Genomic DNA, 14,151 nt, shown 5'->3' with positions numbered 1-14,151 from the left:
TAGGGGAGCGCTCTACCGCTGAGCCACAATCCCAGCCCTATGTATCAGTTTTTGATAATTATTCTATTTGGATAATTTTTTTCTCAACAAGGCTATTTCCTGGAAGTATGTCGGGCAATCAAATAGCTGTCCTTTCCTGAATTCCTGTTCTCTTTCTCTCAAATTAAATTCCCCTCTCTTTGCTTCTCACAGGCCCTGCTATTCTGTCCATTTTTTTTTAACAACAAGTAGGAATGCATTGTCTCTTTAAGATGTTTTCCTTTCAATTTGACTTGGTTTACATACTTAGCTTTTTTTTTTTAACCATAAAAGGAGACTTACACTTATCATTGTGTGACTTGTTTTCCACTTATGTAACCATTTTCCCATGTCAGTATTTATAGATTGACCTTATTAACAGCTACATTCGTTTTCATAGGACTGTTTCTTAATATATTTAATATTTCCTTCCAGATGGGTATTTAGATTTTATTATTTTTTAACTTTATTTTATTTATTTTTTATGTGGTGCTGAAGATCTAACCCAGTGCTTCACATGTGCAAGGCAAGCGCTCTACCACTGAGCCACAACCCCAGCCCAGATTTTTTTTCCACATTTTTTTGTGCATTATAGTTACATACAATGATTTGTTTATATGCACACAATATAATGATATAATTTGGCCAACATCACTCCCCAGCACTCCCCCTCCCTCCCTGCCTCCCACTCCTTGGGCCCTTTCCTTTATTGATCTCTCTTTGATGTTTAGGAGATCCATTCCCACCCTTCTTTTCCTTTTTCCTCTTTAGCTTCTACGTATGAGAGAACACGTATGACTCTTGACCTTCTGAGTTTGACTTATTTTGCTTAACATGATGGTCTCTAGTTCCATCCTTTTCCTGCAAATGCCATAATGTCATTGTGTATATATACCACATTTGCTTTATCCATTCATTTATTGATAGACATTTAGGCTGTTTCCATAGTTTGGCTATTGTGAATTGTGCTGCTATAAACATGGGTATATATGTGCATTATCGTTATATATAGTAATTTGTTTACATGCACACATATAATAATATAATTTGGCCAACATCTGTAGTACAACTGTAGTAATAGGTCTTTAATCCTTCAGGATAAAGTGCTTAGATTTTAAAAAGCTTTTCCCCCTCATCTTATAAATAATACTGCATAGAACATCACTGTAAGCATTTCTTTGTGCAAATATGGGAGTGTTCGGTAGGATATCTTCAAACTGCTTTTTCTGGATTCATTTTTTTTCATTACTAAGGGATTGAACCCTGTCCTCCTGAGCTTCTAGTCCAGTGACGGAGCTAAGGATGGGGCTCATGTCATCTGAAACATGTCTGCAAGGTGGCCTCAGCAGAGCAGTCAAAGGCTGAAGAAGGCACACCAGCTCACAACTGCAACTCAGAAGCGACAGACATCACTTCCTCTTATGGTCCATTGGCCAGAATTAATCACATGGCCCCAACCTAAGCAAAAGGTTGGCTGGGAAGTTGGTTGGGAAGTATATGATATACTTGGTGAACAGTATACATATCTCTATGGCTCCAGGAGTTCCTAACATTTCAAGCAGAACCTTCCTCAAGGAGTTTGAATCCTGAGGCAAATGAGTCAAGGACAAAAAAAAAAAAAAAAAAAAAAAAAAAAAAATGGTTATTCATTATTTCCACTGCACTGCCTGGGAAAGTGTCCATTGGTTTTTGTGGTCCAGTTGCCCCGAGCTTCCTGAACTTCTGATCTTTTCTGAGACAGTAAGGTTTAACTCTTTTAATTCCTCAAAACACTCAGTTTCATTCCCATGAACTCCTTTATTGACTTAAGTGAGCAGGAATTATTTATTGATTGAAACCAAAGAAGTTTAATAAATGCATAGCTCTTTTGGTACACTGGGTCTGAATGGGGAAGAATAATTCATGTTACCTGCCAGCCCACCCTGTTCTTTCTGAAGCATTTGCCCATTGAGTTTCATGGTTAAATTTATGCAGATATAGTATATGTTTTGTATTTTGTTCGTTATTTTGTAAAAATTAGTAAAATTATGGTGCATAAAAATTAGTAAAACTAGTATTTTTGCTTACAAAGATAACCCCTGTAATTCCAGTGACTTGGGAGGTTAAGGCAGGAGGATCACAAGTTCAAGGCCAGCCTCAGACACTTAGAGACAAAAAACTCAAAATGAAAAATAAGAAAGACTGGGGGTGTAGCTCAGTGGTAAAGCACCCATGGGTTCAATCCCCAGTACAAAAGGAAAAAAAAAAAGAAGATTAAAAAATATTAGTGAAGCTCAAAATCTAAAGCGCTGATACCTATAATATTAGTCAGAGATAAAAATCATCAGGTGAATTAAAAAAAACTCATTTGTTTTAATGAATGTTCGCTAAATCTGGGCCACAAAATAAATAAATAAATAAAATTGAAGAATTTGGAATTCCATCATTGAAGATGGAATCAGGAAGGCAAAGTATGATTAGTGATACATTAATAGTTTCTAATTCCCTGGATATTGAAGCTGCTTTAAAATACACTTCGGGGCAAGTTCTGAGAAACAGAGGAGGGCACTGCCTGCAATTGGCCTTTGGGCCATGTGTCCTTTTCCTTCTAGCTTCTAATGATCCTTTCTCAAATATTCATTCATTTTAAAGCTGGGACAGTAGGTCATGATCAACCTGTTGGGCAGTCTTCAGGCTTAGCCACTTCTTGTGTGGTCCAGCAGCCTACATGATGGCTGCCCTTGAGTCAGGTGACCATGCTGCCTGATTGGCTATGGTCAGTAGGCCAGGATCATTTCCTGGTTACAGTCCAAGGTAATGGAAGGCAGAACAAAACTAGTAAAACCCTTAAGGGAGTTGTGCAGGCACTTTAAGCTTAGAAGCTCAGGAGGACAGGGTTCAATCCCTTAGTAATGAAAAAAAATGAATCCAGAAAAAGCAGTTTGAAGATATCCAAAGGTTTGTCATCTTGTGCCACAGGATTCTGATCTCTGTGAATGTTTTCTCTGTCTTTTGGGGATCTGGGGATTGAACCCAGGGCCTCACACATGCTAGGCTAGCACTCCACCACTGGGCCACACCCCAGCCCTTTGCTTCTCTGCTTTGAGGAGGAGGAGGGTGAGTTACACGGTTGTCTCAAGAGAGGCACTCTGGGGCCTGTTTCTCTTGGGGATCCTTTTCTGTGGGTCTCAGCCTAGAGTGATGTGGTCAGAAGGACACATGGGACTATGTTCTCCAGGGATTTAGATGGAGACACTGTTCTCAATGAGGGAAGGGTCCAGGTAGTGGTAAGGCAATGCCAACTTCTGGTTGCGCTCCTTAATGTCCCTTGAGATCTGGGTTAGGTGGTTCTGGAAGGCGGCAATACTCCTCTGTGGGGCCTCTTCTGTGAAGTGTTCATCTGGATAGGTACCCAGGGGCCTCTGGAGACCAACCACAAGGTTGGGTGAGGAAGCTGCCAAGGTCCCCATCTCCTGAGAACCTGTGACCCACCTTAGCTTGTTCTGGCCCCAGTCCCCATTGAATCTCATCCACACCCCTCCCCTTAATACTTCTTCTTAAGTGATGATATCTACAGGAAGCTCTTGGGAATTTTTAAAGCTTTAAAGGAACATATTGCCTTTGAAGCTAAGGGTGACTCCATACATCATCTCATTTGGCTACTTATCCTGCATTGTGAGGTGCTCAAAGCTTGTGTGTTCCACTGGGGGAGGTTCTGTGGGGTGAAGGGACTCAGCTCCTGATGGCACAATTGGGTCTGTGCCAGGGAAGATAAACATAACACCGTCCTCTATGCCCATACTCACTTGGTCTCCAGGCTCCCGACTCAGCAACCAGAGGGCAATGATGATATCACATGTGGCATTGACTGGTGGAAGGGTGGCTATGAAACCCTCAGGCTGTGCCTGGCCTTTGGAAGTGGGTGGTGGCAGCTGCATAGTGGGCGGCAGGTTGGGCATCCAAACACTGGAGTCAAACTGAAGAGGGAGAGGGAGAATAAGGTGGAGGAGCCCCCATCCTTCATCCTGTCACCCCTTGTACTGATCTTCCCTTACCTGGCCTGCACTGACGGCTGAGTGCTGGGCTGAACAAGTGAATATCACCATGGTGACATATCGCACCAGAGCTTCCTGGGTGTCCAGTGAGGAGGGCACACCTGTGGGGACAGCTGAGCTGGAGCTGGGGCTGCTAGGGTCCTGGGACCTCCCTGCAGAGGCCAGAGGGTAGGGCCTAGGGGTTGGGGGCCCCATACCTGAGCTCTCCCGGTCTAGGAAGCCCCTGGAGAAGATCTCCCTCACCCAGGCTTGGAGTTCTTGGTCATCTCGGACAGATGCATCGCTTGGGTAGTAAATGCCCACAATTTCAGAGACGAAGCTGCAAGAGGCACCAGGTTCAGTCCCTCTCTGAGAAGTTCCTCTTACTCTAAGAAGTACCCTCCCAAGTGTCATTCATGTCTTGGCTTCTCTGGACCCTCCCTCTCTTTTCTAGTCTTCCTGCTTTTCCTGTCCCCTGGTTCCCTGGGAATAGCCCCTCACCGCTCCACTGCCCCCCAGATCTGCATCCCATCATCCCGGTAGTAGTAGTTTGGGATGTCTTCAACTCCTCGGGCCCGGATATCTTCGGGCAGACACAGCACAGAGTAGCTCAGCTGCTCCATGTTCCTTTGTATCAGCTCAGAGAAGCCTCCAATGCCAAGGCCTGTGGACTGAGAGACAGGGCTCCTGAGCACTAGGACTTTTTGGCTCCAGAAGCAGGCGGCAGCCCTGATACTGGGAAGTCAGGGCCACTCCCACCTCAGAACCCTTGATTCTTCCAATCGAAGAAATGTCCGAAGGCAGTTCTTACCCTGTCTACCACCTGGCCAGGGGCGATGAGCAGCTCACGGGCAAGCGTGTTGATATGCAAGGTATACCGTGTGTGTGGAATCAGCAACTGGTAAGGGGAAGGAGAGGACAGAGCTGCAGATGGTCCCAGATCTGCCCCACAGAGGTACCCACTAAATAAGTCACTGAGAAAGAGACTACAGGGACCAGAACAGGCAGCTTGGGACAGGAGTCAGTGCTCCAGACCCAGACACCAAAGCAGAATTCCCTTAGCATCTTTTTCTAGGCCTCCAAGTAGCATTCTTCCTCTCTCTGAGCACCAGATCATTTTATCAAATGAGCATTCTGCTTTGGACGAGCCCTGTGAGCTTCCATTTCTGGCAGCCTGTGGTTTCCTACGCCTGGGGCAGGAGAAGCACCATAGGCCTGAGAATATAGAACTGTCCCCCAGAGCCTATTTCTGAGTGCCAATGCTAGAAAACTGCATATAGTCAGAAAAAAAAAAAAAAAAAAAACGAAAAAAAAAAACCAGCCTGGATTGAATAGTACAGAGCAGGGTCTGCGTCTGGGGCCCAGAATATCATCTCAGTGGGAATAGAGTCTATACCGCTTTGGGAGGAGGAAATCTCAGAGGAGATGCTTCAGGTCCATGGAGGAAACAGATTTATGTCATCTGAAGGCTCAGCAAGGCTCAGGGGACCTACATAACCACCTGAGAGAGTCCCTAGCCTTGGAACAACCTGCAGAAAACCTGCTGGTCCCTCAAAGCGATGTTCTCACTTTGGCTTCTGCCAGCCCCTTTCCTAGGTCTGGAGCTTCTCTGGTGATCTCATCTGATCTGCTTTTAGAAGAGAGCCTCTCTGAGGCATCCCATCCACTTTGCCCTGGCTCAGGGTTTTCCTAGAAGGAGGTTCCCAGAAGGGCTATGCAGAGAGACGCTGCTGAAGTGGGATGGGACCTCTGCATCCCAGCCTGGGAAGATAGGAATGCCTGAGCAAAGGCCACTCAGAAGAAGCACTGCAAGGGGCAGGACAAGGTGCAGGGACCTATAGGCTTGGGACACAGTCTGGGCCACCCTGATGAGTTACTAACCTTGAAGAGAGGGTGGCAGGAGGGCAGTTGGCGCAGTGTGGCCAGGGTGAAGACCTCAGGCAGTAGGTGCGCATGCAGTAGATGTGTGAGGGCCTCGTGGACAGAGAACTCAGCATTGCGCACCCAGGTCTTGGCCAGCAGCCAGTCCCACTTGTCATCCGTAGGTAAGAAGATAGGGTTGTTGGGACCGGGGGTCTGGGTGAGCTGGGGGTAGGAAAAGCAGCGGGGAAAGAGGCAGCAATGAGTGTCTGTCTGTGATGGTGGGACCTGCCCATCTCTATCCCCAGGTACAGACCTGGATGGCAAGGGGCAGCAGAGGCCCATTCCCTGGGCTCTGGTATAGCAGGGTCATTGGGGCTGCGGAGAACTGAGGCTTTCCGTTGATGACATTGGTACGGACGCCGGAGAGGATGCCGTGATCTACCAAGAACAGGGAGCCCTTCTGTGGAGAGAGAAGGGGAGCTGGGGCTAACACTTGGTTTTTCTAAAGAATGAGGGGTAGGAAGCAGGGAGAAGATTTAGGGCTAGGAGAGGAGTGTGTTTTGGGAGAGGATGTTCTAGGCATGCAAGAACAAATGTGAGTGTACCCCTCCCTCTCCAGCAGGGGACAGGCCTGAAGGCACTGAGATGGGGCTGGCAGAGCTTAGGCTCTGGGCCCCACCTCCAGCTCAGCCTGCAGACTGGTCCCAGGGCCCAGTATTGGGGCCACCATGTCATCGGTGACTGGGAAATTCTTTGGGAGGCTGCGACAGCGTTGGATCAGGACAGGGTTGAAGCCATTCAGGAACTGGGAGGCGAAGAAGGTGTCATCCTGCCAGTGCTCAAACACATATTCTGCATGGGGATGGGGGACACAGGGACAGTCACCCCAGCGCCATGAGGTTTCCTCCTGACCTTACAGTCAAGTTCCCTTTGTAATTCATCATGAGCAACCTAAAGTTTTCTCAGGGTGACCTCTCCTGACCCCTTGGCACCAGTTCCTGCCCATTCACCAAACAGAAAATCTTAGTGCCCATCCCACTGTTCCCCATCTGCCTGACATTCTCTGGGATGACTTGCCAGCTTCAATTACAAAATATCAAAGATAGAACATAGGTTCTTCTCCAACTCTGGACCCTCCCACTGCCTAGCATCCTGGGGAATGGCAACTCCATCTACCTGGTTGTCTGTGGCAGAGTCCAGGACCTCTCTTGGCAGTCCCCTCCCCTTCCTTCCATCAAGTCTCCTTGATTTTTCCATCCTCAGGGCCTTTTGGCCCACCTGTACACTCAGTTCCTACTGCCACTGCCTTGCTGAGGCCATTATCCTCTGCTGACCTTAGCCAGAGACTCCGCTGATCCTCCTGCTTCCACTCTGACCCCCAAACACCCCCACATAGCACATCTGGCCATATTAGTCCCTACCTGGCCACAACTCGATAGTCTCGCACTGAACTGTGGAGAGGCACAAGACCTATCATGGCCCACACAGTCCTGCACCATCTGGGCCCTGGCTTCCTCTCCAGCCTCCTGTCTGACCTTCCTTCCCTCATTCAATCTGCTTTGGCCACAGCAGTGATTTTGTTCCCTCTGATCCTTCCATCTTCAAGGCCTTCCCTTGGCCGTAGGGAGCTCTCTGCTCCATACTCCATCCTTGGCACTGTGAATGCCTACTCAACCCTCTTGAGAGAGCAAAGCCCCCCTCTAAGCCAGGGTGGGTCCCCCTTTTACATACTCCTAGAGAGTATGTAAATGACCCTAATGATTTGCTTTTGAGTCTAATTAATATCCACCAGTTCTATGTCCACAGCCCCAAGCCAGTGTCTGATGGGTAGTAGCTCTAGAAATGCCTGTTGTATTAGCACATCAGGGATCCCCCGAAGTCCACATTCTCTTTTTATCTCTATGGGGAAACATAAGGTCTAGGAAGGGACAGAGTCCCACAGAGAACTGGCATTTGGTTTTCTCAGATTCCTAATAGTCTTGGGAGCTGATGTCCTGGAAAGAGGTCAGGAGCCTTGTGCCAAGTTCCTCACCAGCTGCTGGACTCTTCCGGAAGTTGAACATCCTTCTCATCTCCCTCAGACTCCTCCAGAGCCCTGTGCGGTCCAGAAGTCCCTTGATTTTTAGCTCTGCAAAACTACCAGGGGATGCGAGGGATGGGAGGGAGAAAGAGACCCTGGAAGACCCACCCCAGTCACCTGGCCTTATCCTTTCTAGAATCCTAAACCAGCTTTCAGGTTTAGGATGAGACTCAGAGGTGGTCAATGCCCCTACGGTAGTCACTGCCTATGGGAAGTGGTAGTGGGCAGGAAGCTGTGTGACCCATATCTCCAATGGCAGGGGAGCTGAGTAGGGGAGGGCAGAAGGCAGGGGTGGTAGGGCATCTAAGCCAATGTAGGAAAGGGTGGGCATCCTCACGCAGAGCTGCCTTTCATGTAGAATTTGGTGTTCTTGACTACAGAGTATTTGACGTTGAGGTCCAGGTCTTTCGCAGTCGCCTGGTCAAGGCAGTGAGGCCAACCTGGGCTGTAAGTCTTCCAGCTAGAGGGTGGAACAGGCAGGTGATCATTAGGAGACCTCAGGAAGCCCCTGGACTAGGGCAGAGGAAGTCCCCTTGTGGGTCCTGGTCAAGCCAGCCATCTTTTGCAAGCAAGGACTTTCCTGAGATCTGCCCTTCTCCTTGGACCACAAGGCTCAAGGGAGCTGCATATTCCCAGTGAGATTTCTCCCTGCTCACAGTTGAATGGTCTAGAGTTGAGCATCTGAGCAGAGCTAGGCCAATCAGAGTCCTTCCTAGGGAATTTGAGATTGGGGCAGAGCCAGAAAGGTCGTCTCTCTGTGGCCATCTAGATTACATTACAGAGTGTATATAGGGATTGTCAGCTATGGTCATATCCCACTGTGTGAAATGGGAAACAGAGAAAGCTGAAAGAGAGATGAGAAAGAGAAGAGAGAGAGTATGGGGGGAGGCAGAGAGAGGGAGGGAGGGAGAGAGGGAGAGAGGGAGGGAGGGAGAGAGAGGGAGGAAGAGAGAGAGAGAGAGAGAGAGAGAGAGAGAGAGAGGGAGGGAGGGAGGGGAGCATCTGGGAGGGAGTTGCCTTGATTTTTGGCCCAAGATCTGGCAACCCTCTTGCCCCTACTTCTGTAACCACCCCTGTGTCCTGTTGACACAAATTCTCTCTTTATCTGACTGCTAGTTGGAGTCGGTCTCTCTTCATGCAAGCACACAACTCTTACTAACACAGATGCATCTTGCCGAGGGAAGGTAGTCATGAAGCTGGGGCTGTTCCTGGGGTTTCAGTTACCCTTGGCAGGCATCCCATAGAGAAGCACTTCAGCCTTCACAGCTTGTGGGAGTTGCAGTAACTTACTCTGCCTTGGTCTGAGGCGTCTCTAAAGCTCATTATCAAGCAAATCACACAGCCAAAAACCTTTGAGTGATCTGGTAAAATCATGTTCCAGAAAACTGAGGACCCCTCCAGCCAGTCCTTCTGTCACTCATTCATTCTTTGGTTTATTCAAAAATTGAGCTTTCAACTTCAAAGAACAATTTGCAATTAAAGCACACTGCCACCAGGTGGTGGTCAAACCCTACTTCTCAGATTTTAAAGTGTGTGATTCACCCCAGGATCTTGGTAAACTGTAGGTGCTAACTTAGTAGGTCTGAGCTAGGCTCAAGAGGCTGCATTAAAAAAAAAAAAAAATTAGTTGTTGATGAACCTTTGTTTATTTATATGTGATGCTGAAAATCGAACCCAGTGCCTCACACATACTACTCAAGCTTCTACCACTGAGCCACAATCCCAGCCAAGAGCCTGCATTTTCTAACAAGCTCATGGATGGCATGGATCTCCTGGGGCTTGTGTGGTGTGTTTCTGGTTCTACCCACATTTCTGGAGGGATACAAGCTGATGTGTAAAAGCCCCAGGGTAGGGGACAAGCATATAAGGGTATGGCTTTTACAGGAGTGATTTTCAAACTTCAGTGGGCACCAGTCATCTGAAAGACTTGTGAGACAAAAATTGTTGCCCACCCCCGACCCCACGAAAAGTCCAAGTCAGAGGTAGGAGGTGCCTGAGAATTTGCTTTTCTAACATGTGCCTGGGTGATACAGATGCTGCTGGTTCCAGAAGCAGCTTTCATAGGAGAGGACAAGACAAGGACATTAGTCTGTGTCATCAACAGCAATTCCAGGCTGTCCCTCATCCCTTAAGTGTCCCCTCCCTGCAACAGTAGCTCTCTCCTCACCCGTACATCCGCTGCCTGGACTGGAGCTCCTCCTGGCGTTGTCGCCGGAGGATAGGATGGTGGTCCGCCCAGGAGACCTTGGCTGTAGAAGACGGGAAGGAGAAACCCTCCTATCTTTGATCTCAGCCACCCTCTCCTCCACCAGGTCCCTTTCCCCCATTTTTCTCCCAAGCCGGGCTGCCACTTCCCCTTGCCCACCGTCCCTTGCCCACCGCCCCCACCACGTTCTGCTGCAACGATCCCCTTGCCCTTCCTCCAACACCAGCCCCCCCCCTCTTCACCTGCCCCTTCTCGTAGCAACAGGTCCCCTGCTCCCTCCAGCCACTGATAGCAGGGGAAGCGAAGTGGGACGCCCCCTGGTGGCTCCAGCTGGAACCAGCGGCAGAACCAGGCATCGTCGGGGGCCAAGGGTCCCAGTGGGCGAGGCAGCGCAAGGGGTGCCTTGTGCACCCGCAGCAGCAGCACTGGGCCCACGTCGTGGGGGAGCGTCACCTCGAAGTCCTCCTCCTGGTTTAGTAGGTTTAGTCTGAGGAAGGGTAATGCCTTCTGCTCTCCCCGCTCCATCTCCACCTCTGCCCACCCACCACGCACTCACAGCGCCCGCAGTGAACTCCTTGCCTAGGTGGTCCAGGGGCAGCAGGGGGCTCTCTCCCCGCATCCCCACGATGCAGACAGATACTTTGTCCCACGTGCCAGCCCCGCAGGCTTTCCCAGTGGATACTCTTATCCTAAACTTGGCCATGGTGCCAGCCCGAGCCTGCATCTTTACTGCGTGCACAACTGCAGAGCTGGATGGCTCACCGTGGAAGCAATGCTCTGCCTCTACCTAGCTGGGCCCTATTTAGGCAAATCTGGTTGTTGCCAAGTCTCCAATGGCCCATGGGGCCACTTCTCCGCCCTAAAGAGCATGACTGGATTAGGCGGGGGAAGGGGCGGGGTTGATGCTGGAACCTGACCCAGAGGGAAATGGGTTGAGCAGGGGAATCCCCAGAGGTGGGGAGGGACTGGACATCCTGAGATTTGGGGAACAGGATCTTTCGGTGATGGTACCTGTCCAGAATTGAGACCGAGCAGGGATGGGGAGGGTACATTCTTTCTTGCCGTCTTAACTTTAAAAGTCTGCGCATGCCCTCTTCTTGACCTCCTACAACTCTTCTTGAACTATATGTATTTTTTTATTTGCTTCAGTGACTAGTTTTGAGAACCAACTATTCCAGGGACTAGATTAGGTGTCTACAGGCCCAAACAAAACCCAATCTTGGCCCTGATGCAGATTAAAAACAGCTGTAAGAGGGCTGGAATTGTGGCCCAGTAGTAGAGTGCTTGCCTAGCATGCATGAGGCCCTGGGTTCGAACCTCAGCACCACATAAATGTAAAATAAAGATATCGTGTCCACCTAAAACTAAAATATATATATATATATATATATATATATATATATATATATATATATATATATATAAAACAGCTGTAAGAAAGAATAAATACGTATACAAATATTGTACATATACAAATATTGTACATACTAGAATTTCAGATAAGGATGAATGTTTTGAAGAAAATCAAACAAATTTTTGTGAGGGCATGAGAAGTGGTGGGGTGAGGAAGAAGGGCCTCAGGGGTGCAGAGGAGGTGACGTTGGAACAGAGGTCTGTGAAAAGGTATGACTGGGGAAGAGAATTTTGTGCAAAGATCTGCCTGCACAGAAGTCCTGAAGTTAGGAAGAGTTTGGCTTGTTCGAAGAGAGAAAGGAAGGGTTGAGTGAAAGAGAGAAAAAAAAAAAGAGGTAAAGGAGGAGTTACAAATTTTGGCCTTGGAGGCAAAACAGATTTGGGCTCTCTGATCTGGAAATTCTAAGTTCCATGTGCTCATTAGACTTCCATGAAGTAACCATTTCAAACCCAGGTTTAGAAGCTCATCTCAAGATGTGGTGGTGCTTACCTGTAATCCCAACTACTGAAGGAAGAGGAGTTTGAGGCAGGAGGATGTAAGCTGCAGGCCAGTCTGGGCAAATTAAGGAGACCTTGTCTTAAAATAAAAAATAAGGAAAAGGCTGGGGAACGTAACTCAGTGGTACAGTGCCCCTAAGTTCAATCCCCAGTACTGAAAAAAAAAATGAGGAAGAAGCTCATCTTATAGGAAAACCAAAGTTTGATATTAATGATGGAGAAAAAGAAAAAATTATTCAGTGAGAAAGAATGGAAATGTGGGAACATATGCCGTCAGATCAACTTCTCAACTCTTGGGAGTTGAGGGGTTTCAGATATGAGATAGGAATAGTGAGGGAGAGAGACAGGCTAATAAAGGGGAAGAATATGTCTTTTTCTGGAAATAAGCAGAGATCTTTCAGATGCTATTCCTTTCATGGTCTCTTGTTTCCTATCATGGTGCCTGGTAGGTGTTTTTAGTAGGAGAGAGTAAGAGAGAGACTAAGCAAGCCTAGTTCAAGTTAACTTTATATTATAGCTATAGATAAGACATTTCTCAGATTATCAACCAGTATACACGTAGAGCTGAGTAGAATCTAACCCAAAAGCTAGAGCAATAAGAGACATACAATATGAACACAGAGATGCCAAGTGTTTTCATCCCATTCCAGGTACCCCTCAGACATCTGTGGGCCCAAGTGAAGAGTCAGTGTTTTCAGCAAAAGCAGGCTTTGCTTCCCTGAAGGCAACCATTACCATCATAAACCACACTGGAGGTGTTATCTATAACAAATCTAATGGGAGATTAATAATCAATTTCCCAGCTGTGTGACCTTCAAAATTAGTGATTTTTAAGTACCTTAACTAATTTTAAGTCAATTAAGACCAAGTGAAACTAGTGGGTTTATTTAGATTTTTTTCCAGGTAACAAAACCTCATCTATGCTAAATGGTCAGGACTAGCTGGTGTGTACGTGCGAGTCAGCAGCATACAGGTGTGTCTAAGCCACAGACTAGTGATCTCTAAGCAGGAAATATAGGAGGAGAAGAGTGAGCCATCTGTGTCCTGGGGCAAATCCTCTGAGATTTGGAAGTCATGCAAAAGAGGAAGAAGCAACAAAGACTGGTCATGGAGTATGTTAGACAGTGTTCTGTTACTGTAACAAATACCTGAGATAATCAACTCCTAAAGGGAAAGGTTTATGTTGGTTCATGGTTCTTGAGGTTCTAACCCATTATCAGTTGGCTTCATTGCTTTTGGGCCATTGTTGGCCCAATGATCTAAAAACCTCCCACTAGGCCCCGCCTCCTAAAAGTTGAACCACCTCCTAATAGAACCTCTCTGGAGTCTAAGCCTCCAATACATGGACTTTTGGGGGATATTTAAGGTCAAAACTATAGTAGTGAGGTAGGAGAAGAACCAGGAGAAGCTGTTTCATGAAAGCTGAGAAGAGATTGGGCTATTGTGTTGCTAAGAGTCTGACCAAGAGAAAGACAAAGAAATGCTCACTGGATCTGCCAATCAGGAGGTCTTGGAATTTGTGCTCCCAAGGGATGAGTACAGTTGAAGGAATCAACCCATTTCTCTGCAATTGAGTCAGGCTCAGATGACAGAATCTCACCGTAGATTAGGTGGCCTTGCTCAGAGCAATATCAGTGTTGTGATGGGGATGGCAGCCAGGTTGGAGGGATTGAAGAGTGACTGGGGTGGAGTTCCAGCTAAATACACACACACACAAACACACACACACATACACACACACACACACACACTTATCTCTACCCTCCTGAAACCCCACTAAACACCAGGTTTAAAACATAAACTTACAACGACAAGAAAATGAAATGGTGATAACAGCAACTGATGGAACAGGAGAAAGGTAAAAGCCCCAGTGGTCAGTTCCCACTTGAAAACCACTCAAGGTCTTAGGATTGAGAGTCAGACACCTCTGGGAGTGGTGTGTTTGTAATGCTAAAAACAAGGGTGATCAAATGAAATTATTAATTAAATGCAGATGGGACCTCTTCCCACACCCTACTGTACCTCTCACAACCAGTAGGTAACGACCCTGTCCAACCTCA

At 47.5% G+C, this 14,151-nt stretch overlaps 1 protein-coding gene across 1 annotated transcript; it reads right to left on the bottom strand.

Annotated features, from left to right (window-relative positions):
* Nucleotides 1-1,949: 1,949 nt before the first annotated feature.
* Alox15b (arachidonate 15-lipoxygenase type B) lies at nucleotides 1,950-10,924 on the bottom strand. Its single transcript, XM_076869818.1, has 14 exons — nucleotides 10,737-10,924; nucleotides 10,423-10,648; nucleotides 10,142-10,223; nucleotides 8,312-8,434; nucleotides 7,927-8,030; nucleotides 6,574-6,746; nucleotides 6,208-6,354; nucleotides 5,913-6,116; nucleotides 4,843-4,929; nucleotides 4,533-4,702; nucleotides 4,250-4,371; nucleotides 4,053-4,153; nucleotides 3,804-3,974; nucleotides 1,950-3,419 (listed from the first exon to the last, which is right to left on the bottom strand). The coding sequence occupies exons 1-14, from the start codon at nucleotides 10,902-10,904 to the stop codon at nucleotides 3,240-3,242; spliced, it is 2,058 nt and encodes a 685-aa protein (XP_076725933.1). The 5' UTR covers nucleotides 10,905-10,924; the 3' UTR covers nucleotides 1,950-3,239.
* Nucleotides 10,925-14,151: the final 3,227 nt, after the last annotated feature.

Source organism: Callospermophilus lateralis, chromosome 11 (genome assembly GCF_048772815.1).
Source record: "Callospermophilus lateralis isolate mCalLat2 chromosome 11, mCalLat2.hap1, whole genome shotgun sequence".
Lineage (NCBI taxonomy): Eukaryota > Metazoa > Chordata > Mammalia > Rodentia > Sciuridae > Callospermophilus > Callospermophilus lateralis.
The sequence above is the reverse complement of the archived record's forward strand: the minus strand, read 5'-3'. Positions and strand labels throughout refer to the sequence as shown.

Excerpts from the sequence above, each read along its gene's own strand:
- Alox15b (XM_076869818.1), bottom strand. The coding sequence starts at position 10,904 with ATGCAGGCTCGGGCTGGCACCATGGCCAAGTTTAGGATAAGAGTATCC. Across the intron at positions 8,435-10,141 it reads TCCAGGCAGCGGATGTACGG|CTGGAAGACTTACAGCCCAG; the intron begins GTGAGGAGAGAG and ends TCCACCCTCTAG. Across the intron at positions 4,930-5,912 it reads CCTGCCACCCTCTCTTCAAG|TTGCTGATTCCACACACACG; the intron begins GTTAGTAACTCA and ends TCCCCTTACCAG.